Source organism: Athene cunicularia, assembly GCF_003259725.1.
Source record: "Athene cunicularia isolate RWA chromosome 23 unlocalized genomic scaffold, athCun1 chr23_part1, whole genome shotgun sequence".
Taxonomy (NCBI): domain Eukaryota; kingdom Metazoa; phylum Chordata; class Aves; order Strigiformes; family Strigidae; genus Athene; species Athene cunicularia.
In genome coordinates this window covers 6041431-6052265 of record NW_020799130.1, presented here as the reverse complement: position 1 = coordinate 6052265, position 10835 = coordinate 6041431, and the positions used below count along the sequence as shown (strand labels likewise).

At 48.3% G+C, this 10835-nt stretch overlaps 1 protein-coding gene across 1 annotated transcript in view; it reads left to right on the top strand.

The window, feature by feature from the left end:
- The window catches only part of PTAFR (platelet activating factor receptor), a 13640-nt gene extending 3307 nt beyond the window's left edge, over positions 1–10333 (top strand). The window contains exons 2-3 of the mRNA XM_026863431.1: positions 2325–2516; positions 6322–10333. Of these exons, the coding sequence (XP_026719232.1) occupies positions 6380–7441 (1062 nt within the window). The 5' untranslated portion in view covers positions 2325–2516; positions 6322–6379 and the 3' untranslated portion in view covers positions 7442–10333. The remainder of the gene's footprint in view (positions 1–2324; positions 2517–6321) is intronic.
- The last annotated feature ends 502 nt before the right edge of the window (positions 10334–10835 follow it).

The following is a 10835-nucleotide window of genomic DNA, read 5'->3' as shown; positions in this document are numbered from 1 at the left end:
GCCCCCCCCCCGCCGCATCCCCCCGCAGAGGCATTGTGGAGCAGAGCAGAGATGGGCTTCCCACCCCAGGCAGGGCGTCGCTGCGCAGCAAACTCGCGCTGGGGGAGTTTGGGTCCCGCTCAGCTCAGCAGGTTTCCGAGTCCCTTGGACACCCTGTGCTGTTGCTGTGGGGAACAAGGGTGAACCCACAGCAGTTCAGGGAGCGTCCCAGCTGTGGTGCAAGTTGTGGTGTCCATGCACCTCTGGGTGTTTTGGAGCTTCCCCCAAGCAGGGCCCAGAGCTGCAGGACATCCTGGCTTGGGCAGCAGTTTGCTGGGCGCTTCCACAACAGCCTGCCAGGCTGGGAGCTCGGCGGGGGCTCCTGGTGACTGCCAGGCACCTGGGTGCACAGCGGGCTTCTGCTCCCCCTGGGGCACCACGGTGTGTGCATCAGTGCTTCCCTCTGTCAGGGCCCTGGGAAAGGCCGTCTGCCTGCTCCAGAGAAGAGCCAGGGAAGAGCTGACCCAGGCAAAGCAGCCCAGATGAGTGCTGGAGCTTTTCCTGCCCCAGACTGGGGACATCCAGCCACTGGCATGGACAGAGGGTGGGTTCGGGCACCACACCGGCTGCCCCGGCTCCCATCACCTGGAGGAGGCTGAGGAGGAAACCTTTGAGGAGGCTGCGGGGAGACCTCATCGCCCTCTCCAGCTACCTGAAAGGAGGCTGCAGACAGCTGGGGATGAGCCTCTTTAACCTAGTAGTAAGTGAGAGGACAAGACGTAATGGCCTCAAGTTGTGCCAGGGAAGGTTTAGACTAGATATTAGGAATCATTTCTTTGCAGAAGGGGTTGTTAGACAGTGGAATGGGCTGCCCAGGGAGGTGGTGGAGTCCCCATCCCTGTAGGGGTTTAAGACTCTGGTCGATTTAGCGCTTAAGAACATGGTGTAGTTGGGAATTGTCAGTGCCAGGTGAATGGTTGGACTGAATGATCTTCAAGGTCCTTTCCAATCTAGTTGATTCTGTGCTTTTGAGATGCCTGAGGCCAGGCAAGCCAAAAGTCAGTGTTCTGGCAGAGCAGCATTGCTTCCATTCACCTTGCCACCTCTATCAGTGCCCCATCTCCCCAGCTGATGATGAGGTTGCTGTGTCCCAGCTCAGAGCCAGGGCTCGCCAGCCCAGCAGCAAAAGCATGACCTGAAGGTGTCCCAAGGTCTTTGCCAGCTCCTGGCTCCTGGAGAAGTTCAGCTGGTGCCCTCAGCTGGTGTGGCCCAGGGGACACAACCCTCAGCCTGTCCCTGGTGGCTCTCCCAAGAGGTGACGCCACACCATGGGGGTCTTGGGTGCTCCTCCCAGCATGGACATGGCCAGGGCCTACCGTGGGCTCTTTAACATAGATGGATTCCATGAGAAGAGCCAGCAGGGCCCAGCCTTCCCAGGGGAGCACCAGTGTGGATGGGCCTCTTCTGCTTCTGCTTGAGCCCACGTTGTTCCTCAGCAGCCTTGTTGCAGACTCGGGCACCTCTTTGTGCTGGTGATGGACTTTGTGGCTCCATTCCTACGTATTTCACACTGAACCCAGGCACCACACTCGGTGTTTCAGTTCCTGTAGGTGTCTGCAGGTGTGAGGTTTGTGCCAGACATGGTGCAGATGCTCCAAGCTCACATCTGCACTGTGCGCAGGTGTAAGAGCAGTGTCTGCATGGAGGGGAGGTTAACCATCAGCATGGCAGCTACAACCTGGGATTCACAGCTTAGCTGGGACCATCTGTACAACTTTGCTTGTCACTGTGTCTTCCTGAGCACCCCACCAATTTGTATCACTGGGGTCTTCAGGCTGCCACAAATAATGATGGTCATGATGTGAAGGTGGATGGGCCAGGTGAAGACCTGCCACGCTGTGGTGTCTCAGTGTCCGTTGAAGGTCCCTGAGATAAAAGGACAGCCAGAGTCCTGGGTCTGTTTATCCCCATCACAAGTGTGAAGGAGACTCTGCTAGGGAATGATTCTGTCCATGGAATATATGAGTTTCCTGGCACTTCCTTTCCTCAGTTATTAAGTGAAAGTTCTTCTGGCTTCTGCCATTCATCTCTTTGGAAGAAGGATGCTCAATTACTTTCTAATCCCAGATCTAACCAGGGACATGGTGTGGATTCCTAATTCTTATTCTGCCTTTAGAGGAAAATCCCAACTTTCCCCTCTTTCAGCTTTATCAGAAGCAGAGATACTTTGAGGAAATGGCTTTAAGGGCTTTCCAGATCTTCACTGTGGTTACTTGCCTTTCCTCTACAGCTTAATTTATTTCTCATTTCCTTTGAGCTGATGTCACACGTTTCCTCTTCTTTAGTGACTCTGCAGTCATGCTGGAGTTGCTCCCATTCTGGTGTCCTGTTCTTGAGAGCTGCCTGCGTGGAGACCTTCCAGACTTAGGTCAGAGAAAATAACACTTGGAAGAAGACCAAACAGCCTCAGTAAAACACCCATCACTGCTCTACTAAAGCTGAAGATGGACATATTGTGCTGAATACTTTCAACTGTGGTAAGCAGAAAATATACTTTATTAGTACTATTCCTCTTGGAACATACTTTTGCTGATGGCATAGCTTGTCTTATCATGGTCTTTGCACCTTGCAGCCACGAGCCAGGAAATTCTTATCTGGAGACCGTGGCCCATGGGAGAGAGTGTAGCCTGGGAGCAGAATCCACAGTTGCCTCGGGCATGCTCTGCTGTGCAACTGGCTACTTTCTGCGCTTACTGTGCAACTGGCTACTTACTGGCTACTGAAACTAACAGAGTTGATGATATAACCCACTTGGGATTCTTGGCTGGTGTACTAGTGTACAAGGCAGTGACTTGGGCTAGAATTGCCAGGGATTTTGGTAATGCAGCGCAGGCTGCTGCAGCAGGTAACAGGACTCACACCCACCAGCCCACAACCTGACCACCGCGCCTGTTCTCTCTTCTGCTGGCACGAAGAATATTGACGTGTGTTTTATACAAAGGGGAACCACTTCAACAGGAGAGGCTCGGTGAGATCCTCTATATGGTACTCCAGGGTCTAGGGGCTTAGGACATCTCACAAGTACACAGAAGATGTGAGCTCATGTTCCTCAGGCTGAAGGGGGAAGTGGGTATTGAGTAAATTTAGTAGGAAATGGTGCCATGCTTTCTTCTAGCTGTATTTTGTAGAATATCTGGCTTGACAAGCAAGAAGGGAAAAACAAGGTTTTCTTGGGATTCGGTGAAGGACCTTGGCATTGGCACTGCACAGCCTACTATTGCAAAGACAGATGAGCTTCACCAAGGTGCTGTTGGGGCCAGGAGATGGCACTGCCATTTCCCACAGCCAACCGGTGATTTCTAGCAGACTTAACAACATAAAGCACGTCCTTGCATTCATCTTCCCGGTCAGAGTGCAGCCCCTTAGCTCAAACCCATCTTTTGTGCAGGGCTTTGCAGTGGAGAGGGATGTGCAGGTTCATTCTCCCCTTCACCTCATCTGCTAAACCTGGCGGCTGATGGGCAGTCCTGGGGACCCAACCACCAAAACTCACCAGAGCTCCTGGGCAAAATTTGGAGGCTGCCATGCCCATGTACAGCATCAGAAATGGAGGGGTAGATGGACAGTGGCCCATGACACAAACTAAAGGGACTTTGCGAATAGTAGTTGTGCCTGTGTATTGGATGTGGGCACTTCTCTTCATTAATTCTGCTGGTGGGATGCATCACCTTCCCTTCTTCACCCCCCAACTCTTGGTATGTTCAAGTCTGGTGCTACAGTGATAGAGCAACTGCCACTGCAAAGATTCCAGCCCCAAGCACCAGAACTATTTGCAAAAGTTGGCAGATAGAGCAGTGGATTTATGATGAAGACTTTAAAAAAACTTAAGTTCTCTAATGATCTTAGGTAATTAGCACTTTTTGGTTTTTTTTGTTATTCTAACATTAGAATAAGGTACCAAACACAAAGCTTCCCACTAGTTTCTCTTGCCCCTGTACAGCCTCACTCCTTCCCTGAATGTCTACATCTGCTAGGTGCCCTCTAGAGCTGAGAGATGCAAACCCTTCCAACTGGCGTCTGTCCTTACCAGAGATGGTCCCTCAGTGAGTCGGAGAGCTGGGCTTAGGCACAGACATTTATTTAAGACCATGTTGTGACAACTATCACTTTTCATACATAGATGAGGGTGTGGAAACAGATCCGTGAGATGTCCAGTAGGATTTGCCTTGGGTCATGAATCAAAAGTAGGACAGGGAACAGAGCGCAGGCCCCTGCCTGCTCTGGGACCTCTGGGACCTGCTACTCCTCAGAGGTGTGCCAGACCTCCGTGGCCAGACCCGAAGGTGTCACAGCCCAGGCAACCCACACCTCCTTTTAGAGATCACTGGGTCCTCAGCAGGGTGACAGAGATCAAGCTGAAAGAGGACAGATACGTTTATCACCTGTCCAACTGCTAGTACTGCTGCAGCTACTTGTTAATTCATAGGGAACGTGGCTGAAAGACTGAGTTTAAAGTCACTCAGACCTCAGTGCTGCCCATCATGCAGCAGCCTGTGAAGGTCCAGGGACAAGCTGTGGATATCTGTAGTTGTCATGTCCTTAGGGGACCTGTAAGGGGTGAGGCAGGACAGGCTTGGGAAGATGACTATTATTTTCCTCTCCTAACATCTGGAAAGAAGTGCCAATGGGTTTGCAGAGTTTTCTGAAGAAAGGAAGAGCTTTTCTGAGCTAGAGCTGACTTCTCCATTTGCAGAGCAAAATTGCAAATGTGCAGATGTGTAGATGAGGAACCAACAGCACATGGGCACAAAGAGAGACTCAACCCAGAGAGGGTGAGGTGGGGGTTCATGCCACTATCTGCTGCTGGGGAAGATCCAGAAGGTTTCGAGGCAGGAGGGAGCCTTCTCCAGAGGCATCAAGTCTTTGGGGGAAAATGCTTGTTGTCTGTGGGGCTCGCAGAGCTGAGGCAAGCATGTTAGTGTGCAGCTCCTGGCATTCCCTCATAACTCACACAAGAAGTTTGGGCTTCATGATTGGTGGTATAGTCTACTCACTCTTGAGGAAAACCCAACATGTGCTGCAAATTAGGTTAAAAACCCAGCAAGTGTAGCATCAGTGAGCAGCCTAGTGTCCTTGATGGTGTCTCTCAAGCTGCTTTACCTGCATTAGTTATCCTCCCATGAAGGAAGGAGAGAAAACCAAGCAGATCTGCAGGATTGTGTCATGGAGAGGCAAGTGCCTGCCCAGCGTCAGACCAGGAGCTGGTGCTAGAGCCAAGAACTCATGTGTGTGCATCCTCTGGATGGTAAAAGCAGCAGGTTAAAGTATACAAGGGATTAGACCAAATCCATGTAAATCTGAGGCAAGAACACGTACAGTATTGATGATGCAGGAATTTGATATGTCCAAGCTGTAGACAAGATTTGAATAAATACTAACTGAGGTGTGGACTGGTAGTATTAAAAACCTGAAGGCATCTCTTTAGGGACAGTGTTTGTCAGCAGCCTCACCAGCCACACAGGACAGTACAGAAGTGCTGCTGCTGACACTTGCATTTGATGCAGAAATGGTGGAGAGGGGCTGGGGGGAAGGGAGCCAGATTGGTTTGATGACAACTTGAATTCAATATGATGGCACGATAGACAACAGCCAGGATTTCAAGAGAAATTAACTGTGGTTAAAATCAACAGTGTAGCACAAAACATCACCCTTTAGGATTAGTGACTCCTCTTTGCACCGAGTAAAAATACTGAGAGGTCTGGTACCCTGTAATGAAGTGAATGGGAGATCCTACAGTGCCTGCAACTAAGAAAACAAAGAGCATCTTTACATGTGTAAGCAGGAAAATGTCAGAAAGCAGCAAGTAGAAGGTAACTCTGGAAATGGCACCATTAAGACATTTTTACCAGATATTGTTTTACTTCTGGAATTTCTAGGTTAAAATAAATGTCGTTAAGTTAGAAAGAAAGCATTAGGAACCAGGGGGGAGGGGCGGGGGGAAGACCCAGAAAACCTGTTTGCTTATAGTAAAAGATTAAGAAGCTTGAGACAGAGCAGAGTAACAGATTATTTTATCTAAGAATCCTCAAGCAGAAAAATCTTTTGAGATTAGAAATTAGTGATCCAAGACCCACATTGCAGCAGACAATGCTGGATGAAGACAGAAAGTTTGGTGTGGAAATGGGATCAAAGGGAGGACTGGGGGGACAGGGCAGGTGTCTGTGGCTGGAGCCAAGGCATGGGCAGAGCCCCTGTGGTCATAGTCAGCTGAAAATGAAGTTGGAGTCTGGCTTAGCAATGGCACCATACTGACCAGCTCGTCTCATGATTTGTATTTTTTAGGTAAGAATAAAAGCTACGGCAGGAAATTCTGCTTCAGACGCACCCACTCAGCACCACAATGTCTGGAAAGGATAAAGGTGGTACCGAAGGTAGTGCGGATGTCTACATTTTATGCCACATAGACTCTGAGTTTCGCTACAACCTCTTCACTGTTTTCTACAGCATCATTTTCATTCTGGGCTTTGCTGCCAACTGCTATGTGCTCTGGATTTTCAGCCATATTTACCCTACCAAGAAACTCAATGAAATCAAGATATTCATGGTGAACCTGACAGTAGCTGACCTGCTCTTCTTGATTGTGATGCCAATGTGGATTGTTTACTATCATCACCATGGAGACTGGGTCATGCCTGAGTTCCTCTGTAATGTGGCTGGCTGTTTATTTTTTGTTAACACCTACTCTTCTGTTGCTTTTCTGATGGTCATCACATACAATCGTTACCAAGCTGTGACTAATCCCATTAAAGCTGCTCAGTTTACCACTCAGAGAAGGGGTATCTACTTATCAGCAGCTATCTGGATCATAATAGTGGGCAGCTCTTTGTATTACCTTTTTGACAATAATACTAATCCGGAGGAGATCGAGTCAAAGAATTTCACGCGGTGCTTTGAGCACTATGACACTTCTAGTGGTGTTTCAGCTGTTCTCGCCATTCATGTCATCATCTGTGTCCTCTTCTATATCATTTTCTTTTGTATACTAGGCTGGAACATCATCATTATAAGGACCCTGTTCTCCAAACCAGTGCAGCCACGGAAGAGTGCTCATGTCAAGCAAAGGGCACTCTGGATGGTTTGCACAGTGCTGGCTGTGTTCATCATATGCTTTGTACCTCATCACATAGTGCACCTGCCCTGGACCCTGACTGTTCTGGAGCAGTGGGAGAAGGATAACTGTGAGCTGCGCCAACAACTCAATGATGCTCACCAGGTGACTTTGTGCCTCTTGAGTATGAACTGTGTGTTGGACCCTATCATCTACTGCTTCCTCACCAAGAAGTTCCAGAAGCATCTTTCAGAAAACCTGAAAAGCATGAAAGGGAGTCGCAAGTGCTCCAGGCAAACCACGGACACGGTGATTGAGGGCACCATTCACCAAGAGGATGCCATTAGGATCTAGTTCAGCCCTGTTTTGACTGCAGATTGAGATGTGTGACTTAGTCACTCATCTTTTCTCAAGAAGAGGCAGCCAGGGACACAACAGAGGACCAGAATTTTCTTTCTCCCATTAAGACAGAAGACTAGACACTCATTTCTTCTATCACATGCAAGTGGCAGAACTGGAACCTGTAGTAATCTGGTAGAATAGCACCTTCTGTCTAGGCTGATGTTCTCGTGGGCACTGAGAACAGCTCAGACAATCTGCTTTTATGTGAAAGAAATGTACTATTGAGTCTTTGCAGTGAGCAGCTAAAAGCTAAGTCCACTGAAATCACCCATTGTGTCAGCCTGGATAGCACTGTCCCTGCTCCTTTGCCTGCCCAGCTCTCATGAAGAATCCAGTATCAGAGCTGTAAGAGACTTCTAAAAGGCCTGGAAGAACAGACTGAGCTGCTAGTATCAAGTGAATTTTCTAAGCAGCTTGCATGGTTCTGTGAAGAGAGTTTGAGTTGAAGAAGCTCTTGAGTGACTAGAGGGGATGTAGTCCAATGAGTTCCTCAAATGCCATCAAAGAAGAGATCTGCACCTCTGATCCCTTCTTACCTACTCGCATGGTCTGCTGAGGTTCATGCTCGACAGATGTCTGGGAATAGCCATTGTGAACTTTTGCCTTTGCTCCCAGCTCTTGAAAGAGTCAATTAATTGGAATAGTAGGCAAGAAAAAAGAAAATAAATGGGTAATGCCTCAGCTCCCATCCCCAGAGAAGCATTATGTCCAAAGGGGATTATTGTCTGCCCTGGATTCTTGTATGGTAGCAGATCTGGCAAACCAGTGGCCTCTTGCACTCTGTTTAGTAATTTTTGGCTGGCTGCATGTGTCTGTGTAAATCCAATCTCACTTTGGAGGCTCCAGATAACAGAAGATTATTGTCAGCATGGGCATTACAATAAGAAGAAAAAAACCTTAAAATGCTTCAGTATCTTTGTTCTTATTTATTTAAATTAGGGTTGTAGCAAGCAACTACACATTATTCCCCATCCTTTCTATTTCTGCTATGAAGAAATGAAGCTGACTAGTTCTTGCTATCCTACCACAAGCGAAGTATTAGGCCAGGTCATGGCCCCTTTCTGAGTAAATCCGTGATGCACAGTGATGCAGTACTCTTGACAGACAGCATTCGTGCTCTCCAGCAAGACTGGAGACTCCTCGCTCAGGGCTGGCTGCAGTCAGTTAGAGCACAGGGGAAAGTGGTTTTCCAGGGGTGCTGAGTTCTGTTACCAGTCATGAGACACTTGAGGTTCCTTTTCTAAACCCAAATTGCTCAACCCAGCACAGGAAATTGGGCAGAGAAGGGAAGGGAACTTAAGTTGTTTTCACAAGAGTTTTTGGTTCCCTAAACTACATAGGAGAGTCTGCCCGATGACAGGAAAAGCGTATCATCTGACCTGTGACACTGATTATTCATATGCAAGCACAGCAGCCTTCCTACACCCACCAGAGAATGTGAAAGACAAGCTCAAATCCAAAGATAGAACCAACGTTTGTATCAGACTTTGCCTATATTCAGCAGAGATACGGGTCCTTCAGATATATCTCCTGAAGACAGGCAGGCAGCTTTTATGCTCACTTATGCGAATGAGTAAAGAACTAAAATGTTTCTTTTTCTAATGCTACCTGCAAGGGCCAGCCACGCACTCAAGGCCCAGTGCCAGGTAGAGGAAAGAATCTGATCACAATCTGATGTGTTTCCCTCCTGGGGGTGGACTCTGCTTCAGCAATGGCCACCTATAAAGAACAGCTGCTGGCACCTCTTAGCAGAGAGAGAATTCCCCCACTACGTCCCTCAGTCATGTTCAAAGCTTTGCCCTGAATCAGCAGTCAACCGAGCCACAGCACACAGCAAGAAGGGTGATTTCTGTCATTTAAAAGCCCAAATCCTGCTTGCTGGAGGAATCTGCCTCTGTGTTTCTACCCTCCCCAGATGGCACGTTCTGGCTGAGGAGCTCCTGCGGCTGGCAGACGGGAGGAGCTTTCCCCTTTCCCCCTTGGCACCCGATGCTGTAGGTGTGACAGCTGAGCTCTCTTCTTCACAGCCGCTAAAGCACTGAACAGATGGAGTCTGGCAACTCTTAGAGGAAATAAAAAGGGATTTTACATGGAGATCTGGTAGATGCGTGATCTTCTTCTATTGATTCCTGGAAAGCTTTCAAGAGAGTTTACAGTTTAGGCTACTTACTGTGGGTAAATAACATATTTTACTCCACAGAAAACACTTGTAAGGCCAGTGTGGGCTCAGAGAACAAATGTAAACTGGCATCCAAGAGGATAAGTGGAGGAAAAAGCCCTGAGGACACTTCAGGAGATGTTGCAGTAATTAAGTCAGTAACAGTATGTTTCTAAAAACCAGCCTGAGCTTCTACTTCTGTTCCTGGAATTACTTTCTCAGTTTTACCGCAATGTTGCATTACTCTGCTTTGCAACAAAAAGGATCCTCAAAAGTTCTTCTGAATAAAACGTGTTTCCCAAGTGTTTTGCCCTTTATCTTCTCCCACCTTCTCATCTTTCTGTATTTATACTCAAAGGAAAAGCTGTGTGCCCTGGTTTCAGCTGGGATAAATTTTCTTCCTAGTAGCTGGTATAGTGCTGTGTTTTGGATTTAGGATGAGAATGTTGGTAACACACTGTTTTAGTTGTTGTTGAGCAGTGTTTACACTAAGTCAAGGAATTTTCAGCTTCTCATACTGCCCTGGCAGCGAGGAGGGGGGACACAGGCAGTCAGGAGGAGGCCGCTGCCAGCAGAGCTGACCCCAGCTGCTTGGGAACTGGCTGGGCATCGGTTGGTTGGTGAGAAGCAACTGTATTGTGCATCGCTTGTTTTGTATATTCTAACTCTTTTACTGGTATATACTTTCCCTTCCTTTTGTTATTAAACTGTCTTTATCTCAACCCACGAAATGTTTGGGTTATTTTTATGATTCCCCTCCCCGTCCCACTGTGGGGCAGGGAATGAGCGAACGCCTGGGTGGTGTTTAGCTGCCTGTCGGGTGACACTCGGTGCCACGCTGACACAGCCTGAATTTGAGGGGTGTTATTTCTTTTTAAATCACCATGTGAATTCTTGAGAAGTGGTGAAATTAAAGGCTCAGCAAGTTTTGACCTGTTGAAAGGGAAAAGAAATTATTATTACTTCTGAAAACTCTGCTAAAGCTCTGAGAAACCCAACCAGAAAGAATACCCGAGCTCTCCGTCCTGCACACGTGGGAACTTTTCCAGACACCCCATCAGGCGGCTCTGACGCTCCGGCCAGGAGGTGACAAACCCTTTTCAATAACCGCACCGCAACACACCCGCGGGGGGAGCCAGGCCCCAGCGGGGCACGGCCGCAGGCGCAGGGCAGCGCTGGCGCCTCTCG